The following is a 26,201-nucleotide window of genomic DNA, read 5'->3' on the forward strand; positions in this document are numbered from 1 at the left end:
ATAAACTTAAAAAGTGTTGTGCAAGCATGAACTTTCTGTTCCAAGGCTTCATGTTGGTGCAACACAGGACACAACACAAGGGCTACTTCAGAGAGGAACATGAGATCTGTCTGCTCTAGGAGGAAGAATCTTCTCTGCCTGTGAACTATTTACATAGATGTGCAAGCTGATGTTACTTATGTCTTCGTTACTTGGGGTCTGATTATTCAGTACTATTCACTCCCATAAGTGTGATCCATTTCTTAAGTAGGTGTCAGTAGACCTAAAGGTAATTATTATTGTATGGTGGAGTTCTAAGCGAAAACTGCATCTGGAAGCAGCTGTTCTAAGGAAAGTACCTTGGAAAGCAGAGATAAATACGTCATTTGCATTTATATTAAACTCTGCTGTAGCAAAATGCAGAAAACAAACTTGGATAACACTGAAATTGAAATCATCAATTTTATTTTGTTTTGTTTTCCTAGCATAGATTGATTTGTAGTTCATGTGCATAGAGTCTCTCTGTAATGATTGCCTGTTCCTTGCTGTTGCACTTCACTTTCTTTCTCAGCTTTGAATCTTCTGCTTTAACTCAATAAGCTACAATTGTAGTTGCAAGCTAAACAAATCTCATTTATTTGCAATGGTTGCTTTAATGTTAAAGTTTTTCCTACATTTTTCTAGACAGATCTTTATTGCAGTTACAGTTATTTTGGGTGAGCTTGTATATAATAAAGAAGTGTACAAACTAGTTTCTAAACATTTCTATGGTTATTATAGGCCATTCCTGCTGTACAAACCATTTTGGAGGGTTTGAGCTCAGTCTTCAGTTTTCCAAGTTGTTAAAAAAAAAAAAAAAAAAAAAAAAAAAAAAAAAACACTTTCCTGTGGATTTTTTTCACAAGGTATTAACAGGATTGTGCAAGTCAATTTGTTCCTTATTTTACTGACATGACATAGAGGTATATTAACATTTAGAAAATGAAATGCTATCTAGGAATTCATTTCCTGTTAAGGCATGATAAAAACCATATTCCATGTTTATTTGGAAAAGCAGGTTTCTAAGCTAAGTACACTTTTATTCCTGTTCCATTTTTAGTCTGTGGTGATATATCATTGGCTGATTTATTGTGAAAATGATCCTCCCTGAACAGCCTGATTTTCTGCGCTCATGCTGCTTCTAGGTCTGATTTACATTAGGTTAAATGAGAGAAGTTTCATGCCAATTCCCATATTTAATGTCAATCGCATTACTGGAGGAGTACCAAGGAAAAAGTGCCCAGAAAGCTCTTATTGTTTTTACTTCAATGCTTTTTAACTTTACAGTTTACTTGAATGTCTCTCCATAAATTTTGTAGGTATACTTTTTGGCAAAATCATGGTAACTTCTGTCTGGAGTAAAAAATTCAAAAGAAATTTTGTAGAGGAGCCACACTTAGTAGTCACTATGAATGCAGTTAATTTTTACCTCTTTTGCGGTGCCTACCTCTGTGGGCAATGGGAGGATAAAGAGATTCATGCTTCTCTATGAATCTGTGACCAGTACCATGTACTATGTGATACTTCTTGGATTTTATGTTGCTCTTGTAGCTGTGGAACTGTGGCTTTTGTAATGATATAAATTATCTCTTAAGTACATTTCCTTCATATTAGTGGAGTTGGAATCATCGTAAAATAATATGACAGCATTAAATACCACCAACGCTTGAACTACTGAAAGACAAAAGATTATTAGTGTAAGTATGCTACAATGGTTAAAGAAAACTGAGACAAATTACATATAAGTGTCCAAGAAGTAATCGCCTTAAAGAAAATTCTTTAAAGACCTAATGGCTTCTAAAACTATTCTAATGAAACTGAGTGCAACTCTGTACAGCAGAATTCTGTTAATTCTTATCCGATTGAATTGGAGTAGTGGAGCAAGCCCACAAGCCAAAGTAATAGGCTCTGACCCAGAGAAAACATAAAATTCTTGAGCATTCTCATGTGGGTGGGAAATTCACCAGTTTCCAAAGTGACACTGAGCAGTGTTTTGAACAAAAATTGTTTTGTATCTTAACTGTTGGAATGCTTTATCTGAAAAAAATGTGTCAGATGCCTGTGATTCATTTTGTGCTTCTACAATATTACGAAATAGCTTTTGAAAGTAGGTCATGTTTTTACTACAAAAAGATCATGAATTATTACAAATATAACATAACTATTTGTTATCTTATATCAGAAAATCCTTTCCAGGTATTTTCAAGAGCTTTTTAAAAAGCAGGATTTAAATTTTTTTTTTTTTTTTTTTTTTTTTTTAGGTCATTTGGTTCTTTACATCTTCATGCTGGAAACAAAAATGTCCACTCAGTGTTTTGTTAGAAGGAAAGGGAAAAAAGCCTATAGGCGGAAGTGGACCTATCCAGTTTAAGCTCACTTTTAAACTCAGTAATATACAACATGTAAAGAGATCTGATATCAACTTTAAACATTCAACTTGTGATAATTTTTATTCTTATAATGAAAATTTGTGTATGTTTAAGTGACCTTAAACTGTATATAACTTCTTCAGTAAAGTGCTGCTCAAGTCTTTTCTTTGTTTGCCTTTTTCAACTTCATCTTGCATCATAACATCATAGAATGGCATGGGTTGTAAGAGACCCCTGTGGTGCACAGAACTGCCACCCAACTAGATATGGCTGTCCAGGGTTCATCCAATAGTTTGCATCTGAAAACAGGCTCAATCCAACCTGGCATTGAGCACCTCCACGTATGGGATATTCGAAGTTTCTCTGAGCAACCTGTTTCAGTGCCTCACCATTCTTTTGAAACTGAAAGTAGCCAACTAACCTGATTTATAGGACAATCTGAGGAAAATGAGTAAATTAGATCTTCTCTTAAGCCCTCAGAGCTGTTTGGGAGTAAGTGAGCGTCTTAGATTCTGGCTGTACCCAATCACAAACTACAGAGGCTCTCACAAAATCAGGAGGACAAATTTAGCATTTTAAAGTGAGTAGGAAAATGTTATATTGCATATTGCTGAGGTTACTAATGGCTGAGAAAGGAAACCAATTATTGAAAACTGAACCACAACACTATGATCTTCAGTTTGAGTAACTTACCAAAACTTATTTAAAGTTTACTTGAAGATATTTGTTTCAGTTACCTTAGATTCATTTATGGGCTTCTTGAATTGAAATGAACAGCTGAAGGAGATTTTTAGCTTTCTTTTCTCCTTTGATTTTTACTTAGTCAATTTCGGTGTTTGCAAGTTTTAAAAAGATGTCTAGAACAGATGATGAATATCATGCCCAAAGGCAGATCTAGCCTTGTGGAATGTCTTGGACATGTACGCCCATACGTTTCTGAAGCCTTCTATATTATATATATATAATATATATATAATATATATTATATATATCTTTCTGGGAGAGGAGCTTTCCCTCAAAAGTTCAGGGAAAATCCACAAAATGTGATCAGTATTGCATCAAGCGGCTATTCAAATTAACCTGTGGTTTCAGACAGCTTAATTCATCACAAGATCCTGATTATTATCAGAACAATAATAATCGAAGAAATTTTAATTTTACAGCAGCAAATCTTCATCTATTCAGTTATCCTTGCAAAGGGAGAAATCTCCCAAGGTGACAGAGTAATCAAACTTGGAAGATGGGAAGCAAATCTAGTATAATAGAATGGAAGAATTTTGAATAAATAGGTACGAGTCCAAATGAACTAACCTCTAAAATGGTTTTTCCTCAGACCAGTTGTCTGATGTAACCACAATTGTAAGAGTTCTGTCTGTCCTGCCGTAACTCTTGTAAAATACAGTTTGCTGTTAAATGGTAGTGAGCCACAATGATTCTCTTATGTAAGAAGAGCTTTTATTCTGTTCATGCATACTATCATAGCAGTGAAAACTCTTGCTGTAGAAAGATATAAGAGATGTCTGTTCAGAAGCAGGAAATCATATGAAGTTTGCTAGACTGGCCATTAACAAAAATCACTTTCCATTTTCTTTCCATTTTCAAAGTAAGACTTAAATTGTTCTGAACTCATACAATTACAGTTGACTAATAAAGAGTAGGTGCCTGTACATGGAATGAATGAGATTAGAATTAAGGTGACCTAGCTACTTGTGTAGTCCATAAATTTACACTGTTTTGTAAACCTCTTTATAAGTTGGTTACTCTGAATATAAATACGCTGATTGTTCATTCGTATCCTAATTACCTGGGAATTGAATTTTTTTAATCATTTGTATTCTAGTAAAAACTCACAGTCAATAATAACTTCAGTGGTGAACCATCTAATCAAAATTGTCACAGGAACTACAAATAGCTGTTATATGAGGTAAGGCTTGTCTTGGATTCTGTCTAATACTAGATTTTAATTAAGTTTGTCCAGGAAACTGTGGTGGTGTTCTATTTTCCTTGCATAATCTTGTTAAGCATTTTCTTTCCAAGTATAGTTACTGAGAAATTAGTATCAGTGCTACAGACTTGAGTGCATAGAAGTTATGGTTAAAATGTTATGAACATTTGTAATCAAACAAAACATTCATGTGGGAAAAAAAATACTGTGAATGATTTAGGTACTTCTGAGCTTTTTCTGGGCTAGTAATGGTAGGAAATGACAACATCTCTATACAAATTCATGTTGCCTGTATTTAACGCTAAGGATTTGAACATAACTTCAAAGACATAAAGAAATGTAAGGTTGTCTCTGTAAAAGAATTTGGAAGATATTGGAATGGTATGTAATGACTTATGTTAACCAATAGACTTAAATCACTCTGAGTATATAACACTGGCACTAATCTTGAAGAAGTCTACAAACTGCTTAAACTGAAAGTGGCAGCCAAAAAGGAAAGAGTAGGATTTGTTTAGTTTTTAGCTTTATTATAATCTGTGGCTACCTTCCAAGTTGTTTTTTTATTAATATGTATGTGCATGGTATGTACATCACTCTATAGTAAGGTATAGAATATATTCTATATATCCCATAAAATGTATGGGATCAGGAAAGACAAGGTGCAGGTTACAGAACTTGGTGAGGGACATGAAAAACAATTGGAAGACTTTCTACAGGAACATTGGCCAGAAGAGACAGGCCAAAGCAAGTGTACCACTTTGGTAAATGTAAAAGGAGAACTGGATTCAATGGATGAAGAGAAGGCTGAGGTACTGAATGAGTTCTTTGCTTTGGTCTTCACTGGTGGCCGGGATTCCAGTACTTCCCACATCCCTGAGCCCTGCATCCCTGAACCTCTAGGTGGGGATTGGGATGGTAAATCCCATCCCTGCTGTGAGGACAGAGCAGGTCTGAGACTGTCTCATGAGACTGAATGTGCACAAGTCTATGGGGCTGGATGGCATGGATCCCAGAGTTCTGAAGGAGGTTGTTCTGACTGAGATGTTTGCCAAGCCACTCTCCATCATATTTGAAATGTCGTGGCTGTCAGGTGTGGTCCTGGATGACTGGAGGAAGGGTCACGTCACTCCCATTTACAAGAAAGGGAGCAAGGAGGACCCTGGGAGCTACAGGCTGGTGAGTCTCACCTCTGTGCCTGGGTAGATCATGGGACAGATCATCCTGGATGACATGTTTGATCACATGAGGAAGACCCATCCCTGGAAGTGTTCAAGGCCAGGCTGGATGGGGCTTTGGCAACCTGATCTAGTGATCCCTGCCAATGGGAGAGGGTGATCTTGAAGGTCCTCCTTCCAACCCTGTGATTCTATGATTTTTTACAAAGAGAACTGTAGTGATTCAAACAGTTGACAACAGTATAAGAGTAAAATAATTATTTTGAGGGGAATATCACTACCCCCATTCATGTTATGAATGTTTCTAGGTGCTATGAAAACCTGTGTGAATTTCTCTGATGTCTAATAATCTTTCTGAGTGTATGTAGAGTCTTTTCAAAGGGATACTTACTTTCTACCCAGCCTATTTGCTTTAGAAAAATTTTAGGAATTAATTTATTGACTAAAAGCTTAATCCATATGCCAAATGTGCTGTAGATTTTTCAACTGATTTGAAAATACATGGGCATGAAAGAAGGCAGGTATACAATAGTGCCAGGGTTGTGACTTGGTTTTCATTTTGCAAATGCATGTCATGAGCTCATGCTGAGTTTTTCACCAAGCAGTAGCCTTAAATCCTTCTCTGTGGGGTTACTTTCTCATCACTGTACTAATTTTCACCATCTAGTCTCTTTGGGCTTACCTCAACTCAGATGTAGGATTTCGCCTTGTTGAACTGTGTGCTGTTTGCGTCTTGAGCTTGTCAAGATCATCCAGAGATCATCCAGAGGGATGTCACCTTTTCTCTTCAGAGCTCTGACTGCACCACCCTGTTTGGTCTACTTGCAAACTTGCTGAGGGTGCATTCAGTCCCATTATCTATGTCACTGACCAAGATGTTTAGTAGTATATATGTATATTAAACCCTTAGGAACATTACTCATCTCTACAGAGTCCTCTGCACCAATTCTCAAAGAATCTGCGTGCATCCCTGAGAATAATTAGTCATGGGTCACAGATATTTTCTTAGGAAGGAAGAGAAATATCTCAAAATAAAAGAGTAATCTTTCAGATTTGGATCTGAACAGTTTTCTATGCCTCAAGCTAAAGAACAACTAAGTTTTTTGAAATACAATCTAACTGTCCTTATTTTCAAAGAATAGTTCCTTATTTTGTACTTTTTTAAAAATGTAACTCCTCTTCAACATTACCATTCTATGATTACTCAACTAATTAAATCTTTCTGGTTTTTGCATATTCTGTTGTTGTTTGCTGCTTGGCTCTAGTGTAGCAAAATAGTGAAATACAGAACCTGAGTATGTCATCACACTTATAGTTTCAAATTTTAACTGACTTGTGAGGAGCAGATATTCATTTCTCTGAGTTTCTCTTGCATTCTGCATGTGTACGTTAAGAACTTTTTTCCTCATTAGCCAGCATTTTGATTCCTTGATTTCTTGGAAAGAAGGAACAAATAGACTTGCAGTAATAAAAATGGAGAAGTTACACAATTGAACATATGTTGTCAATGTGCACTCAAGGTTCATATCTCAGTATATTATAAAATGCATTTGTGTACTTGATGTGTGGATGAATGTGTAGGCCCTTACAGAAGCTATATAAATGTTATCTCATAAAAAATATCAACTCTTATCCAGTTGAAGATTTGGGGAGTGTAGCTGGCTTAAATCCATTAGTGACAACTCTTGCGTGCTTTGTGGTGATTTTTTGCTTGTCTGTTTTACATTTGAAATGCAAGAAAAACAAGTTTAAAAAAAACAAAAAAAAAAACAAGCATACGTTACTGCACTTGAATAATAAATAAAGATAACTTGGTAGGTTTTTTTTCTTTTTTTAAACAATCTGTCTGGATTTATCTTTTAATCACTGCTGCCTGAAAATAGCTTAAATAGGAAAAAAAGTTCAGGAAAGCAGGAAAGTTTTTTTCCATACTGTCATGGAGTTATGTAGATTGATGTATGTCTATGGCGGGGGCGGCAGGCCTGGAGGTCCTCTAGCTCAAAAAGGGAAAGGGGAAAAGGGTGTGTGGGCAGATGGGAGCTGGGCTTAAGGACAGAACAGTGGCAATGATCTGAGGAGGAAGGTTAATTTTACTAAGTATGGTATTGGAATGCAAGGTAACACAATATAATGCAATGTAATTGGAACTGAGGATCATAAATCAACTAAGTGAGAGAGAGAGAGTGTCTGAAACCAAAGGCCTTGCTTTAAATTGAAGGTGAAACAGCTGGGGAGCACGTGCACACTGCCAGGCGATGAGAGAGAGTCCCATGACTTGCAGGTTTTACCTTCATCTCTGAATGTGAAGTCCTTTGGGGTATGTACTTCTCTTCTGAGAACCAGGCATCCAGAATGTTATCAGTCCTTGGAACTGGGGTATTAACTCTAATTCCCTGTGCTTTACGTGATGTTATGATGTGGGATACTGATAACAGAAATCGTGAAACCATGACACATACATCACCAAATTCTTACAGAAATGCAATGTTTCTGTAAAAAATAAAAAGAAAATCCATTTTTCTTTAATTTTTTGAGAGAATTCTGTTGCTTATATGATGGAATAGCAATTTATCATTATCATTAAAATTATTACAATATTTTATTAATGACAATATACAAAATGGTCTGTTCGGTACATGATTTGTTGCTTCATTTTAAAAGTTCACAAATCAGGTTGGTTAGAACAAAGCTTTAGGGCATGATTATGTTTCTAAAGAAACAGTCAAGATACTCATATATTTTTCCTATTAACAGTTATTCGGTTAACATAAAATGAGTATTTTTTTAAAAAAGAAAATAATTGTAGGAGCTATGGATTTCAAAAATGTGGATATACTATGTTCTGTGGCAATAATAAAAAAATACTGCTTCTAAGATCAGTGATCTCATAACATGGTCTCCTCAACTTACATGCTGTTTTGCATACCATTTTGTTGAAAGATGTGTATTCAGAGAAATTTCAAATTCTTGATGTTGGTTTCTTCTAATTTCCTGGCTGTTATGACTGTTGCTAAAAGTGGGAGAAGAGGGACATTCATATCTCCTCAGAGAGTGATGAGGTTGGAGAGGACCATTAGAGAACAAATCTTTTTATCCTTTGAGTCTATGTGAATAGCACACAAGAAGCAAATTGCTGATAATGGAATGGATTTTTCTTCTGAAGTCAGCAAAGTTTTGTTTCTTATGGTGAATAATGAAATATCAGGTAGCAATGTACTTAATGTTATTTTATAATCTAAAATTCTTACTGCTACATACTGGTCATTGCTTGATTTTCCTGTGGTTTCTGTATAATTCTGTTTACTTTCTGACTAAAGAAACTATAATCTATTTCAGATAAATTTCTGAATGAAAAATTCTCCTTTCACTTACTAATCTCTCTGTGGTTTATTTCATTTCAGTCACTATCATTAATGTGCTCATTTTTTGTTTTTCTGTGAAGAATAAAGCTACACGTAGACTATTAATATAATAGGCTTTCTGGGGTGCTTTAGAAACAAATGCTCTGTCCCATCCTTTGGTCATTATCAGTGCAGAACTGGGATCTGAGTCCTCTTTGAAAAAGCTTTGTGTTCTACTAACGCTTGCTTACAATTTGTCACACTCTCTTGTAGTACTACATTTGTTGTTTTTGTTATTAAGTACTAGGATTTTTTGCTTTTTCATGTCAGAGGCAAAGATTTTTATACCGTAAGGAAATATGAGCACAAAAGTGATACTCAGTTTTCCCAAAACTTTTTGTTTTGCCAGGCCTAGGAAGCGTGCAAGATTTCGCTCAGCAATTCTGTCTTTATTCCTTCTTTGCAGACAGGCCAAGTATTTTGTGTTTATCTTTTATCAAACAAAGCTCTGGGATTTAATTATCAACTTTAGAAATCTTGCAGTTAATTTTTTGATCTTACATTGTCTTTACACTTCAAAAGCTGAGACTGATCCTTGGTAGTAGAAGAAAGGTGAAACTGCATAGACTTTATTTTGCGTGTCAGAACATGAATGAATTGTGGTTGTGATTTTAATTTGATTCTGAAAACATACTTAACAAATTTGAATTTCTGAAGTGATGCAGTGAGGAAAAACCTTTTATTCATACGGCTCACAGATTTCATAATCAAATAAAAGGGAAAAAGAAATGAAAAGCAGCAAAACCATTAAGACATTTCTCTTCATGAAATTAGAAACGTAACTTTATATGATTTTTGCAGCTTAATTGTTTTTAGTTAACAAAAATGAGTAGTAGCTATGGGAATTTTTAAGTAAATGAGAGTTGCATCAAATATTTTATATTTAAAATGTGGCTACATAAGTGTAAACAGGAAAAAAAATCAGATAATTTATGACAGGAAATAATTTGCATTGCTTGTGTCTTTATTTCAGGACATTTTTTGGCTGATTTTTAGCTTTGACACATGTTAGGAATATAATGTTTGGATACAACATCAACTGCTTGAAAATATAATAATTTTAAACTATATGGTATATTTTATAGCTATGAAAAAAAAAATACAACAATCCTTGGCTATGCATTCAAAAGTATTGAAATCACCACCTTTTTAATTTTCAGTATTAAAATAACAATTTTCTTAACTTGCTCAGAGAGACCATGATCAAACCCAGATTGTGGAAATATGTGAATGTATGGTGTCACTGTCCACTGAAATCTCTCATATTTAAAGGACAAATATATCCTGTGAAATGCACTTATTTATTTGCTCATAACCTATTAAAAAAAAAACAAAAAAAAAACAAAGAAACAAAAAACCAACACACAAACACCTAACCAAAACCAAAGAAGCATCAAACAAAAACTCAATCCTCTTCATACAGACTATACAGTCTAACATATCAGTACACAAATTCATTACTTCATGAATTCTGTAGCTAAAAAGTTGTCGATTTTCCAGTGAATTTCCACCTATGAGCAAAATACTTTCTGATACAATGTTGTCAGGGCTCAGTCTTCTGCTGCTGCTACAGTTTGGGTGTTGCAAGAAGCTCAAAATCCTCAGCAATACAGTTGTGATTCCAAAGCTTTTTGAGTATGTTGACCTATTTGTACTTTTCAGGTTGGAATTCAAACTATACTGTATCAGTAAGTTTGGGGCAGTGCCTTTACAAAGATACAAGAGAGAATAGCTGCAGGAAAAGATAGCTGCAGAGTGGCCCTTACTTCCCTGTGTGCTGTGCCATCTGTATGTGTTATGCTTACCCAGATGGCTCTGGTCCCAGGTGCTAGCATGAGCTGTGTGCTCAGCAGGATCTCAGGTGTGAAGTTACGTACACCCAAATATTTAAGGCCAATTTTGAGGTGGTGGTCAACTTGGATAGGTGTGGCAATATGGAAGTTGTGAATAGAATAGTCCGTTTTGAATAGGATCTGTTTTGTCAGAGGATGCCACTGTACATCTCTATGCATCCTGTTGATATAAATCATCTGTCCCTCTGTGCCCTAGTCATTCCTGTAACGATTTCCCTGTTCTGTCTTAAGATTTTATGCAGAATGACCAGCTGCCTTGCTTCCCTTTGCCTCAAGTTTTGTAGTGTTTTTGTGAGTAGGTACACATTCTTAGATTAAATTACATCATCAATAAATTTTTGGTCTGTATTCATACCCAGACATCTCTGTTGTTTACTTGTTAATTTTTTCCACCCCATTCTCGGCCACAGGATTAAAGAATCCCACACGGAGTATAAGTCTGCATAGGCATTAATAGCTCAGTGCTTCAAAGTCATTTCCATACCTCTAAGCTCTGCTTTGCCAGCTGGGCTGAGCCACCAGCTCCTGCCGTGTAGGCTTCTCTATGGTCTGTACGAGTATGGCTGCAACTTTACCTCTCACTAATTTCCCACTCACTGTGCACTCCCATCTGCGACCCACACTTCCGCCAGCAGAGAAGAGCAGATGAGAGGATTCAATTGATATTCTAACCTATGCCATGTTCTCATTATTTATCCCCACTATTTGTTACCTGTTGATGTCCATACAAAGCACACAGCTGCACAAGGGTTTTCTGTCCTATGGTGGCAGTATTCCAGTTAGAATCATTTTTAAAACGAGCTAACTCAAACCACCCAGATGTCAAGGGAAACAAACAGCAATGCAATTCCAGCTATGACAGACTTTTTACAAAAGTTTATTCTTTCCCCATAGAACTGATATATGTATTTTATATAAGTCCAAACAGTTTTGCATCTCCTGGAGTAAGCCAAGAAGATAAGCAATTTGGACTTTTTTTCTATTGCGTTTACAGCTTATGCAAAAGAAAATTAACTGGTTTCTTCTGAAGCAGATATTTTCTGTAAAGATGTGAATGCCTTTTAAGAAATGTTTGGTTGAGGTTTTCATAATTAAGTGGCATGTAACTAAAGATTAAGTCATGCAATTAGAAAAAGGGTGCTAACACAGTATCAAGTTGATGGTCTAGCAGCTGAACTCATGGAAAACTTCAGTTCAGTGAGCAGGTATTAACACAAGTGAAGTGTAATAACTGTTTTGAGTTCCAGTGGTTTTTTTCTTGTGTGTCATGAGGAGTTAAAACATTTCCCTTTGCCCATAATAATATCTTGGAACAATAAACCAAGAGCTATTCTTCTTAACTGCCATTGTTTATGAACATTAAGTAAATAAGCAAAGTTGCAATACAATGAAATATGGTTTAGAGCATATTCCTTGTTTTGTTTGCCAAACGTCTGTAACTTTTTCTTTCTTATGTCAATCAGATCTCTTTTATGATACCTTCACCCCTCTCAAACAATGCTATGAATGTTGCTTCCTTTTCTTTGGGCGTACTTTAGATTATTCAATTAAGGAAGATTACTTTAAGAGGGATTCTGTGTTACTTCTTGTCCCCGAATTATTAAACAGGTGGAACTACCAGAAGGTTTCACTGGAAAGAAAATCCCCACTTTCTTTTACTTTTCTAACTTTCTTTTATCTTTACATCTACTTCTGTTAAGTAAATTATGCTCATTGAGTTCCACATGCTGAGCTAGCTAGTCTGCTGCTACAAACTCAAACTGGTAACTTTCAAACTTGCTCTGGATAGCTGCTTTTTTTCTCCTCTCAGTTTTCAGTGTTGACTTATTTCTTATGTTTAGAGGTCTCTGCAACAATAATAATATGAATCTTCTTTGTCGATGTTCTACATAAGAAATATTCTCTTTTCACCCAAGATAAGTTTTTGGAGCAGGCAGAACCCTGGAGAAGTATAATGTGTGTTAAGTGACATCAGTAGTAGTTTGATGAAGCAAGTGTCTATCTGCAACATCAACCCTACTATCTCTAAGAAATGATGAACAAAGAAGTTTTCTGTGCCTAAGCTGCATTCTAAAAGTTTAGATATCAACTAATAAAGAGTTAATAAATGCTGTCAGATTTTCTAGGTTTCTCACTGTTTTATTTATTTAGGTTAATCTTTTTTGGCTTCATAAACAAATTCACAAATTGGTCTTAGCTATCTGCTAAGAATCTTTTATTTGGGGAAGTGTTTTATGTATTCCTCATCTTTATATAGCTAAAACACTGTCCTACGTCCTACAGTGTTAAAGTTCCATGTAACTTGATTATGTTAAATGAAAAGCACATAGGGAAGTTAAGACATGTGTGAACATCTTCTATTCCTTACCACCTCTAAGTCAGCACTAATATTTTCTCGAAAGAGAATAATTACTTTAAATTTTAATTAATTAAATTACATTTAATTTTTTGGAAGCTTAGGTGCAGAGTCAGAATCAGCAATCGAGGATGAAAAACTGCTGAAAGGCAGCAGTTAAAAACTGAGAAACTGGAAGCAGAAAGTGTGAAAACTTTTATTCAGTTGAAATGAAGCATAAATAATGCCATAACTATCTACTCTTCAGTGTTTTGTTTACTGTATTGGCTTTCTACATTTCAAATGCAGGCGGTAACCCTAATCATTATGATATATAAACATGGTTTTTTAAAGAGAGATATTGGAACATTCAGAAAAAAAAGTAATTTTATCAACTTAGTCTTCTGTTGGAATAGCAAGATTTTGTTTTGTTTTGTTAGGTTATGTTTTGATAGCCAAGGGAAAAATGAAAAGCAAATATAAGTGATGACAGATTCTCCGTATCACAATTTCCTAAATATTGGAGTGAGAATGCAATTCTTGAGGTGCTGACTTTTATCTAAGTGAGTGAATAATAATGGATAAATAATGAAAAAGGGTGCAGCAGCATTTAGTAGCAGTCGTATCATCGCTATGTAGGTAATATGCTATATAATAGGATAGCGTTATCTTTTCAAGAATAACAAGAATATATATAATTTCTGGGTATTTTGTGGAATGTAGATGATAAAACCCACTGTGAAAATGCTTGAATTTCTTCTCTTGTGAAAAGAAAAAAATCAAACGTGAATTTGCATTTTGTTCATTTATATAGGTAAATTTGACTTACCATTTTGCCTAACATGAGGTTCCATCGTTTGAGAAAGAAGGCAAATGAATGATATTTCCTTTGTTATCAATACCTAGTCAAGTAACAAATATACCTGTCTGTGCTGTACTCACTTTTAAAATGTCAAACACTATTATTAATAAGATAGATATATCATTATTTTAAGAGTAATATAAACTGTTGCTTGAGATTATTTAATTGAATATAAATTTATTCATAATTTTATTGAAGGAAGCTAAATTATTCTTTGTCTTTTTTAGGGGTGATAGCAGATTATGAATCAAAACGTGGACGTAGGATATGTTCAGCATTCAATGGAAGATATACAGATTTTTAGGACCCAACCAAGACAGCCTAATAAGTTAGATGGAATTTGCCAAACAGATGGCAATCTGTGTAATTCAAATCTTCCATCTCAAAATTTCTACCCATATTCAGCTCATTATACACACATGCATATGAATTCCAGCAGTGACTTGGAAATTTTTGAAGCAGTAAGAATTCGAGAACTAGAAGAAGTCAAAGCCAGAGCTGCCCAAATGGAGAAAACTATGCGCTGGTGGTCAGACTGTACTGCTAATTGGAGGGAGAAATGGAGCAAAGTTAGAGCAGAAAGAAATAAAGCCCGAGAAGAAGCCAGACAATTGAGAATAAAATTGGACAGTGTTGTAAAAGAACTGAGTATGCTTAAAAAGATAAACCAGGATTTAGTAACTGAAAAAGAAAGTTTAGAAAATGTAACTACTTGGAAAACAGAATATTTCAGTTCCTCAGAAATATCGCATATAAAAAAAGACCTAAACCAATTAACATTTTTGGAACAAGAACATGCGGAAGAACTAAACAAAACCAACACAATTCCTTGGGCAGAAGACTCAAACAAGGTAAAGAATGGGGATTTCTTTTAACTTCATGAAAAAGGAGGAGTTATGTATTTAGAAATGAGATTTTTCAAGGATTTTTTTCTAAAATATAATGTGATCTGATATATTATAAAAGCAATTATTTTGATTTTCACCCATGTTATAATCCTAATACAGAGAAATACAGAAAACAATTCAGATTCCTTGGCTATGGCTAAACCTATAAGTAAAAGGCTGTTGTCTCCAGTAATGTAATGCTCTGACTATCTTTCACGTTAGAAGTTATAAGGTTATATCTGAAATCTCCATGTTTTGCATACTACTATCTCAAAAAGTAGTGTAGGTTTCTGATATCTAAAATACAATTTAGTTCTCACTACTTGCAGTTTCTGAAATGAGGAAAGAGGTGAGGTGAATTCTTCCGCAATGTGGCAAGTTTTTCATTTGGCAAACACAGCAATTAAAATCTCAAAAGAATTCCTAATACAGATGTATTTTTGAATAATTTTTTTTCTAAATATTTTTAATCTTGCTTACGTTTTGCATGCAAACTCTGTCTCCTCAAAATAGACAATATAGCACATTTTGTTTCTGGTTGGGACCCAACTAGTATGTTATGCACATAACTGGTCCTTGCACAAAACTTGTTAAAAGTCCATCATTTGTTTCAACATGACTAACATTAGAACTCTAAGACTTCTTACGTGGAATTTCTCAATGTTGTATCTGTACATATAAGTTGCTTTCCTGGTTTTAATAATTCCAAGATTCTGTCTTGACCATAGTTATAGCCAACTAGTGACAACTGGAACCTATTTGTTTAGTAGAGAAACCTTAGAAATATTTTGGTTATGAAAACTCTCACATGTTCACAGTGTGAGATACCACAAAGCAGCGATCACTCCGTCAGAATGACATTTTTGCATTAGAGAACATTCTAACTGTAACTCATTGCAGTTATACAAGATATTATTTATTCCTTTTTTTCCCCCTACATGGTTTAAATGTTTACAAGAGCCTTGGTAGCAGGCAGATGTCATATTTAGACTTTTGCTTTATTTATGTTTTTCTCAAATACCATGTTTATCTCTTTTCTCAGGATGTGGAGTTAATCAAACAGCCCCTAAGAAGCAGTCAGAATAAAAAAATGGCTCCAAAGCATCTTGATTCCTTTTCCAGTGGATTTACCAGTATTTATTTTGAGGAACCTAAAAAAGGTCTGCACAACGCAGCTCAGACACCAGAGAATGATTTAAAGCGTGCTTCTGTTCTGCATTTGCATTTGGCTGAGTTACAGAAAATCTTAACTAAAGAAAGAGAGTAAGTATAAAATATATCCTCCTTGGAGAAGTCTTCATTAGAAATAAGTTTTTTAAAGAAACTTTCTAATGTAAATATAGTGAAGTTTTGCATTTATAGCTCATATGTTCTCCTAGGTATTTCTAAGCTCTAAGTCAGAAAATATGTATTTTTTAATGGTTTTGGAAATTGGTAATTACATATATTGTAAGGGTTTCACAGCAGTGTGTACGTCTCGTTTCCTTTGGCTTGTTTATCATTAGCATGAAAAAGTACTCTGTAATAAAACTGTTAAGAATATACAGTTAACTAAAAAATTTGTACTTACCAGAGATTTGATACAAATTAAGTGACATCTAAGCTATGTTATATTAAATTATTGGAGCACCGTAGTATTATAAGAAATTTTCATAGGCTCTTTCAAATTTTTGTTAGTAAATGGTGACTGTATAATAATGAAGGCCATTTTTGAATTACACCAAAATTGCTTTGCAAGGAAACACGTGGTATATGCTATATGTGCAATGTGTGAGGCAGTAGACTTCAGTTTAATGCGACTGTAGCTTCAAAACTGGTTAAAGCTACTCAGAAGGAGTAAAGAATGTCTCTTCTCTTGCAAATACTGTCAAGTTTCAGTTCAAAGAGTATGTAATAGACTGTGACAAATCTTTCCTGTCACTTTCTTTTTACAATTTTCCTGTGGATAATTCAAGTCTGAAGTATATTAAAATTTAAAAAAAAAAACAACATTTATTTTAAATTCTTAGAACACATTTACTATGTTGTTACCTGAAGCAGTAAGCTGTAGAAAACATCCATTCTTTTTTTGAATAATATTGCAGCAGATTACTGAAACTGCGTTCTATCTTACTTAAAAAGATTCCAATTTTTGTTGAAGCCAAAATCCAAAAATTTTTAAATTTTTGATATTTCATGAGACTTAAGAGGCTGATAACTCATATCTCCTCTTCTCTGGTTGAAATCCTTAGGGTTCTATGTATCTTACTTGTTCAACAGAGATCATAGTATGCAGAAATTTCCTTTTAAAAAGGAGATAATCATTCAACATTTTTAAAGCAAATCTCTTATTTGATGAAAATTTAATAAATCCCTGTATTACCTTCTGCTCTGTGTTTGTTCATGTGCCTTTCAAGCTAGTTAGTAACTGTGTTTCAGGATGCCAGATTTTGATACTTATCCCTAGGTATATACTGACTGTTCTTCATTATGGTGTATATTAATAAATTTACTGGGGCATGATAAAAACTGGTGTATGTTTGTATCATGCAACCTACAGCAGTTCCAACCTCAGGCAGTAACTGCTCATGGAGCAGCAATTTTCACATAATGTTAAGCATTTGTGTACAACTTCTTTAGCTCTTTGTTCAACATTTCCTCTATAAAAGAGCTTCTGTAAGCAAAATATATTCAGCTGAGACATATGAAGCAATTATGTTTGGCTATGCACAAAATAGATACGTATGAACAGTATTACCAGACAAAAACTAACGTAATCACTGGTCTCTTGAGTCTCCCTGTGAGTCTTTGTTGGGCAGACTATCATCCACCAGTTCAGGCAGGCTTAGTGTCTGCTTCTCACAGGACTAGGCTTATTTAGATGACTTGACATCTTCAGATTCCCATTTTTTCTCTTTGAGTTTTATGTTTGTTCACATCAGTATTTTTGCTCCTGGATTCTGGATCTGCTAATAATCACTATCTCAACAATCTCATCTGTTTGCATAGCTCTAGCTTAAGTACTTTCTCACAGCTTCTTCCTGACAATTTAGAAATTTTCTCAGTAAACTTCAGCCAAGGACACAGCTGTGCTACATCAAAAGTAAACTTGGGTTACAGACAACTTGAATCCCTAGGCCAAAGGTTACTTTGGCAGCCAGTACGATCTTGCTCATTCTGTGCAGGACCTCTCAGTAGATCTTTCTGGCTTACTTTCATTACTCAAGAGCTGTGGCTAGATTTTTTCCAAACTGAAACCAGCACATGTAGAGATAGTGTTTGGACATGCCCCTACTTAAACGGCTAACCTCTCCATAAGTGATTTAAGTGTTTTTGGATCAAGAGTATTCAGTTTAGTTGTAAACAAAGAGGCAACAGGAAGACACTTTTCACACAAGTACATTGCTTCAATGATCCAGCTAACATTGCTTCCAGGCCTTGAGCCAGACCACTCAGTGATAACTCTGGTGTCTCTGCACAAGCCCACCGAGTACTATGTGAGTATGTCCCAGAGGCAAGCCTTGTCACATATTCTTTTGCTGATTTCCTTATGCTGTGGCAGAAAGATTTTAAATCAAATATTCTCAGAATGTAGCTAAAGTTAATGCAGAAATAATACTTTTTGTCAAAAGGTTAACAAATTATTTTTGTCCCAAAAGAGAAAATAACTACTATGACATACAACAGTATCTTATGTTGCTAGTTGAATTTTCAAGTGTACATTTTCAATATTTTTATCTTTTCTGGTATATTCATGTTTCATCCCTGCAGTATCATAAAACTTATAAAAAAAAAAATTGTCATCTGCCAACATAATGATCCATCTGCAGATTTACTGCTTTTCAGACTTCAGATTTATTCAGGTTCCTGACTTTACATGCTTTATTCCTATACTGATGTTTATAGCCAGTTGAATAATCAGGGATTATAAACAAGTACAATTTTTTATTAAAAAATTGTACCAATATAAACCGAAAGTTTTTACTTGTAATTTAGAGTAATTTTTTTCTTTCATTTTTTCTTGTGAGCCAAATTCTATTTCGTTAGACTATTGCAAAATCATATACACATATTTCACAAATACGAAATGAAATTATGAAGTCAAGGATATAAATTATGAAAATCTTGGACTTTGGCTGCAGTCTTTGCTGTGGTCACAAAAATGAAACTTTTAATGGGTCTCAAAGACAGGAACATCTGTAGAGCTTCATATTTCTTTCATTATATCCTTAATTGCTGATAATACTGTGTTTTGAAAAGAGGTAAAAGCTAAAACCAAACTTCAGTATTTCAGTAGGAGCCATCATTCCTTCTTTGTGAACTATTTTTTCTGACCGTTTTCCAGAATATAGTAATGAACATTTTACTCAAATAACATTCCAGAGCAGAATCCTTAGAGTTGTCATTTTAGTGAGGATGTAGTATCTCTGAGATAAATAATCCACATTTCCAAAATGTTTTTCTCGTTCTTTCAAGAATCCTCTTTTTTTCAGTGCTCTGCACGTACTGTATGTATATATTCCCATATACATGTACTTAATCTTTTCCTTGTACTCAAATGAAGTGAACCAATCTCAATCCTCTGTGGATCTTTGCTATCTTACCATATACTACGTGACCAAAATCACCAATTGACGTTCATTTCCAAATTTTATTAAGTTTAGGGCAAGAATTTGAATTCCGTACTGGAATTGTCTGTTCTCTTCAGCCATTATTTTTTACAAATCTCTTAAAATAATTATGTGGTCATAGTATATGTTTAAAATAATTTAAAAATATGCAGTTGAAAAAGGCTGTAAAATATAACTGAAGCTTTGGACAGAAGTTAAATGTCATTTATATTTTTTCATCCTCAAAACAAAAAGTAATGCTGATTTTTAAAACCCTTTCAGAATGAATGTATTTCTGGAAAAAGAAGTGGAAAAGACAGAAAATGAATTAGCTCTTTGGAAGTTGAAATATGAAGAACTAAAACAGTCTAAACTGGAAAGTCTGAACCAGGTATGTTAGCAATACATATTTATCATGTGGAATAAGAAACAAAGCTGAGGCTTCTGCTTCCTTTTAACTAAGAATAAAATTATACTTAGGCTTTACAAAAATAAGAAGCAAATATCCATGTTAGTTTGAAATTGCTTTCACAACAGAACTGAAGGATAATTCAAGTTGGAAGATACCTCAGGTCCAATTGCTGCTCAAATGGGCAGTCTGACCCACTAGTAGATTCTACTCATGGTTAAAAATGTTCTGGGTTCTGACAGTGCCCAGACAGAACATTTGTTGCTCCAGTATATGATTATTTTCTGTTGTTCTCCCAGTTTGCACCACTGTGAAGACTCTGGCTTTGTCTTTTTGATAATCCCCTCGTAAGTACTGGGGCACTGCTATTAAATCCCACTGAAGCCATCTCTTCACCAGAATGATCAAACGCTGTTCCTTCAGCCTCTCTTCACAGATCGAGTGCTCATTTTTGACTTTATTTGCAGCTATTTATCACAGTTGCTTTTATGCAACTGTCAAGGACCTCTCTGTTCTCCATCATCTTTCAAAGTTGACAGAGAGTGGCTTTGGAGGACACCATCCAGCTCTCTCAGTACATTTTGGTGAACCCATCATGTCTCACTCTCCAGTAATCCCTGACATATCCTCATCCACTCTTGTTCATTCTTCCACCAGATAACCTTTCAATAGCTCTAGCACACCAGTCCAACAGAGACAGTCTGGGGAAGCAGGCCTGAGGGCAGAGGGGAGCTTGTGAGATCATAGAATCCTGAGAGTTGGAAGGAACCTCTGAGGGCTGTTGTATGGGAAGTGCTGAATCATGGCCTAAACCTCTAATTGATCACCTGAGGCAAGCAATGAGTCAGCCACAGGAGCACAGGTGAAGGCAATTCATCTGTGCTGCCGGAAGGAGTGGAGCCTGGCTCTACCTCTCCTAGACCCATTTAAGAGATGACTACCAGTGGGGAGTGGAGATCAACTCTGCTGCAGTTTCATAAGTGAGCCCAGGATAAGAATAAGCATCCTATCCTTTCTGCTGTTGTGTAATAACTACGTAGCCAAGCTCTCTGGTATACTTCATAACTATAACATCTGTACATTCATTGACTATACAAATATCTGGTTCAACTCCCCTGCAACAGACAGGGTTACCACAGCTAGATCAGGTTGCCCAGGGCCTGATCCAGCCTCGCCTTGAAAGTCTCCAGGGATGGGACATCAACCACAACACTAGGTAACCTGTTCCAGTGCCTCACCACCTTCACAGTAAAAGTTTTTCCTTATATCTAACCTAAATCTAGTCTCACTGAGATTGAAGCCATTTCCCCTTGTTCTACCACCAAAAACCCTTCTAAATGGTCTGTCCCTTTCTTTCCTGTAGGTCCCCTTTAGATACCGAAAGCCTGCTATCGGGTCATCTCGCTGCCTTCTCTGTGCTGAACAGCCCCAGCTCTCTCAGCCTATCCTCCTAGGAGAGGTATTCAATTCTGTGGTTTGTGGCCCTTCTCTGGATGTGCTCCAACAGATCTATGTCTCTCCTGTACTGAGGACTCCTCATCAGGACACAGATGAGACCTCATTGGTGCAGAGCAGACGGGCATGACAACCTCCCTCTAACTACTGGCCCTGCTTCTTTTGATGCAGCCCGGAATATACTTGGATTTTGTGCTGCAAGGGCACACTGCTGGTTTGCATCTAGTTCAGCATCCATCATTACCTGCAGGTCCTTTTTGGTAGAGCTGATCTCAATCCCTTTATCCCCCAGTTTATATTGGCAAGGGGGGATAGCCTCAACCCAAGTGCAAGACCTTGCACTTGTATTTGTTGAACCTCATGCGATACACCTGGTCCCACTGCTCAAGTCTGTCTAGGTCCCTCTGAATAGCATCCTGTCCCTCTGGTGTTTCAACTGCACCCCACAGCTTGGTGTCAACAAAAAACTTACTGAGGGTGTACTCAACCCCACTGTTGTTGTCATTGATGAAGATATTAAAGATATCTTCAGCACCAACCCCTGGGGGACACCACTTCTCAACAGTCTACGTCCAGACATGGAGCCAGTGATCACCACTCTCTGGACTCGATCCTGCAGCCTGTTCTTTGTTTGTTGAACAGTCCACCCAACAAATCCATATCTTTCCAGTTTGGAGAGAAAAATGTGGGGTACTGTGTCAAAAGCCTTACTGAAGTCCAGATGACATCAGTGGCTCTTCTTTGTCCGTTGATGCAGTGACACTATCATAAATGGCCACTAGGTTGGTCAAACAGGATTTGACCTTGGTAAAGCCATGGTGACTTTTCTGTATCACCTCCCTGGCTTCCGTGCACCTTAGTATAGCTTCCAGGAGGATCTGCCCCATGATCTTTCCCTACACAGAGGTGAGACTGACAGATCGGTTGTTCCCAGAATCATCTTTTTTACCCTTTTTAAAAATGGGTGTGATGTTTCCTTTTTTTCCAGTCACCAGGGGTTTCACCTGATTGCCATGACTTTTCAAATATTATGGGGAATGGCTTAGCAGCCACATAAGCCAATTCCCTTAGGAGTCTGAGATGCATCTCAGCAGGACCCATGACTTGTAAATGTACAGGTTCCTCAGGTAGTCATGAATCTGATCTTCACTTACAGTGGGAGGGGCAGTGCTTCTACAGTCTCCTCTTAGCAGACCAAACATTCGAGGGCTGTGTGGTGTGTGGTTATCAGGAAAAACAGAGACAAAAAATTTAAGTACCTCACCCTTCTTCTGGACTTTCCTTTTCTGATTGAGGTACCTGTAGAATCTTTTCTTCTTCTTTTTGGAAATTTAAAACATACCCGAATGCTTTTCTTTGTAGGCTACTGAAGATCTCCAGAAATCCCTTCCAAGTTTAGTGAGTAGAAGATGTTTTTGTTGCATCTTTCAGGATTTAGCTTTCGTAAAAAATAGTTAAGGACCTCTTACATCCAACAAAACTCAATTTGTATGTGCATATAAGCATATAGAATTATTGATGCAAAATTATTTTTGTTATATAAATTTAACATATCCATTTTGGAAAACTCTTGGAAAATTAACTTTCTTTTCATATTTTAGGAAAGACTCTGATTAATTTATTACATTCCAATTAAATTAGTTTGGATCCAATTAGTTTATTAAATCACAATTACAATGTAGCTTCATTCACAGATGAGTATCCATAGCAACAAAAGAACATCGATGTGTCATATTTGAGTTCCTTCAGATTTTAGTTCTTTATTTTGTTTGCTCATGAAGTAGAATTTTAGCTTATTATACTTATATACCAGAGGAAGTCCATATTTAATTGATAATTTTTTTAAGAAATGCAGTCTTCATGTTTTATGGCACTGTCAGCAGGAATGGAACAATAAGGATTAGAAACTTCCTGAGAGGAGGCTGGAAATCAATAATTTCCAATTTTATTTGTGTGCATGCATACATACACGTATTTGTTGCTGCTTTTTAAATGAAAGACATGCTGAATTGCTTTAATTGTTAACAGAAGGTGGTATTTCGAGCATTCTGTTTGTATTCTCATCTACTTTTTAAATTGCAGAAAGGCATTTGTCTATATTAATATGGCAAATGTGAATGAAATTAGTTATATTTACTATTGTTGCTTTTTTTATTTTTCATTTATTGAAATATACAAGTCTTGTGTGTTGGAAATATGGAAATATGTGAACACCACAGATGAGAACTGGTTGCTAGAGCAGCATATAAAGTTCTTGGCATTAAGTGATTCAAAAGGAAAATAAAGGAAAATGCAGACATATATTAGACTAAACATGGAATCTCTTTCATATATACACTTACGATATTAAATCACAACGGAGTTTCTAGATTAACATTTGTCATTACCTCAGGATTACTTCTGTTCCCTCACTAAGAATTTTTGGTTTCAGAGTAAAGCATAAATTGTTATTTCCTTTTGTAGATAGCCTGACAGCTGCATTGGGTATGTGAAAAAAAAATTTATTTTAGATTCCCACTGTCAGTGCCGCAGCTAACTGAACTACTTTTTTAAACAATGTCTAGCTCTGCTAGCTTTTTTGAAAACTGTGAGGTTCCATGCAATGTTAGAAACTTCACAGCTGCCATGAAATGAGTGCTCCAAGTAATTAATTATGTTCTGTTAAAAAATTAATATTCACTTGTTTGTTTTTTTTTCTAATGGATGCATTTTGCATCAACTTAAAATTTTCTTGAGTTCACTACAAAGAATAGGGAATTTATGTTTGCAGTATTGAACTTGGCCTGTTTGTCTTCATAAATTAGATTATTTTAACAGCAGGAACATGAAGTTGAATTTAGTGTTGAAATCGTTTCTTTTTTTTCTGTTATAAAAGATCTACTCTGCCCTGAATAGTGAAATAAGATTTACACTGAGAATTTTATTATTCAAATCTTGATTAATATTTGACAGCATAGTTTCTTTACTAGCAAGCAGTTAACTATGGGCTTTTTGTAGCACACAATTTTGTCAGTTCCTATGACTATATGGCTACTCCAAAAGTCGTGCCTTCTGTTTTATGATTTTGGCCCACAATGTCAGATTTGGATGTTGGTGGCATGGAAGTAGAGGTTGAACCTTTCTGACAATGTTCTATTACATTTTGTTGCCATGCGACAGGGGGCAGCAAAGGGGTGGTCTGATAAAATTATGTCTGACGTGGAAGTGTGTATGAAGCGAAACGTGTAACTATATTCCTCCATTCAGAAAAATTTGCATCCATTTATATTCATCCATGCTTGCTGAACACTTATGGAAACCAAACCACAGATGTGAGCTCAGTGAAGCAGTGGGTATTGCATTTTGGCAGTAATGGCAACAACAGTGGTTCACCTCCCCTGGTGCAGAGATTTATTATGATCATGGTATGCAGGCTCTTGTTCATTGCTGGCAAAGATGCATAGCTAATGGTGGTGACTATGCCGAAGAATAGTGTTTTGTACTTTCTGAAAAATCAGTGGACTTTCTAGCTGTGAATGTTCACAGTTATCCCTGGAAATTTGCTATATGATTTTATTAGGTAAAACTTAGTTTTTATGTCAGTCAATTGGTCTTACAATATGAAAGACATAAACAGTGTAACTAAGCCTGATTTTTGAGCTCTTTCTAAAACACTATAAATCCTTGGTGTGCTGCCCAAATGTTTTCAAATCCTGAGTTATATTTAGCAAGACTATTAGTTTTTAGAGGTTTTATCTTGTAACATGCACTATAAAATGTTATTGTTTACACATATTGCAAGTCTTCCTTAACATTTTTTAGCTGCCTTTATCATTTCTGAAGTATATGCATTTCAGATGGTTTAAAAGGTAAACAAGGCAGACTGTTTACAAAACAATCCAGCATTATACTTTCAAGAGTGGAAAGCATGCATGTACTGCTATATTCCACTGGTGTGCACTGTAGACTTACAAATGCCACTATAGGCAGAGAGTTCTGTGTTCAGAAACGTTTACTGCTAGTTGAAGTGCAGAATGTACCCTTACTCCAGATTATCAAGTCTGTTGTTAATTTATGAGGGAAATTTAAAGCCCGTTTTTTGGGATATGAAAAAAAATATATTCTAATTAATACTTAAAGATATTGGAAGATCATCATTAAAAAAAATACCTGTTGATGAAAAAGAACATAACCTGAATTAGAATTTGGAATCTTTAGACAGAGGTACAGGGTGGAAATCCAATTGTTTTACCATTGTTCCTTCACTTTTTGAACAGAGTTGAAGATGTCAACAGTGTTGTTGCTTTTATACTAGAGCCAAAGAAATATTTACACTTTTTAAGAAACACATTTTAGGAGAAGTGCTTTCTGTTCTCAATATGCAGATGTTTTACACTCCTACTTTTTTGAAGAGAACTGTAACGATAACTCTCACTGTTCTTTCCCAAGTGGAAGAAATTCCACAAATGAGATTTCTGGAGAAATCAAACCTTCTGCATCTTGCTTTAGACATTTAAATGCTATTTAAAATGGCATAGCATTTTGGAACGGCTAATTCTGGTTAAAATGAGCTTCTTTAATTATTTCCACATTTTTTCAGAAATCTTTATTCTGAAACTTCCTTATAGCGTGAAGAAGCTGAAGAGCTACTTCTCTATAGTTGCTGTTTTCAGTCACTTAGTACAACAGTGAAGAAGAAACAGCATTTCTCTGATAATCTTACAATAAATTTAGATATGTGTAGTACCTGTTCTATCTCTTATTTTTTGCCTGACCCCCAGGATTCATTCTGCTTGTCATCTGGGTCCTGCAGAAAACACTGTAATTATGGAATATAAAACAATATATCAAATGAATATGCTAGCTACCATGAACTGTTCTGTACACTTCTCATTTAAGATGAATAGAAATATTGCTTATGATG

The 26,201-nt window shown here is 35.4% G+C and overlaps 1 protein-coding gene across 2 annotated transcripts in view; it reads left to right on the plus strand.

Annotated features, from left to right (window-relative positions):
- CCDC102B (coiled-coil domain containing 102B) overlaps window positions 1-26,201 on the plus strand; it is a 114,280-nt gene that overhangs the window by 2,037 nt on the left and 86,042 nt on the right. For both annotated transcript variants that reach the window (XM_042809153.1, XM_042809154.1), the window contains exons 2-4: window positions 14,186-14,809; window positions 15,888-16,108; window positions 19,717-19,825. In XM_042809153.1, coding sequence (XP_042665087.1) covers window positions 14,201-14,809; window positions 15,888-16,108; window positions 19,717-19,825 — 939 coding nt within the window. In that variant the 5' untranslated portion in view covers window positions 14,186-14,200. The remainder of the gene's footprint in view (window positions 1-14,185; window positions 14,810-15,887; window positions 16,109-19,716; window positions 19,826-26,201) is intronic.

Source organism: Centrocercus urophasianus, unplaced genomic scaffold, assembly GCF_019232065.1.
Source record: "Centrocercus urophasianus isolate 14NV4802_14NV808 unplaced genomic scaffold, USGS_Curo_1.0 seq_11, whole genome shotgun sequence".
Lineage (NCBI taxonomy): Eukaryota > Metazoa > Chordata > Aves > Galliformes > Phasianidae > Centrocercus > Centrocercus urophasianus.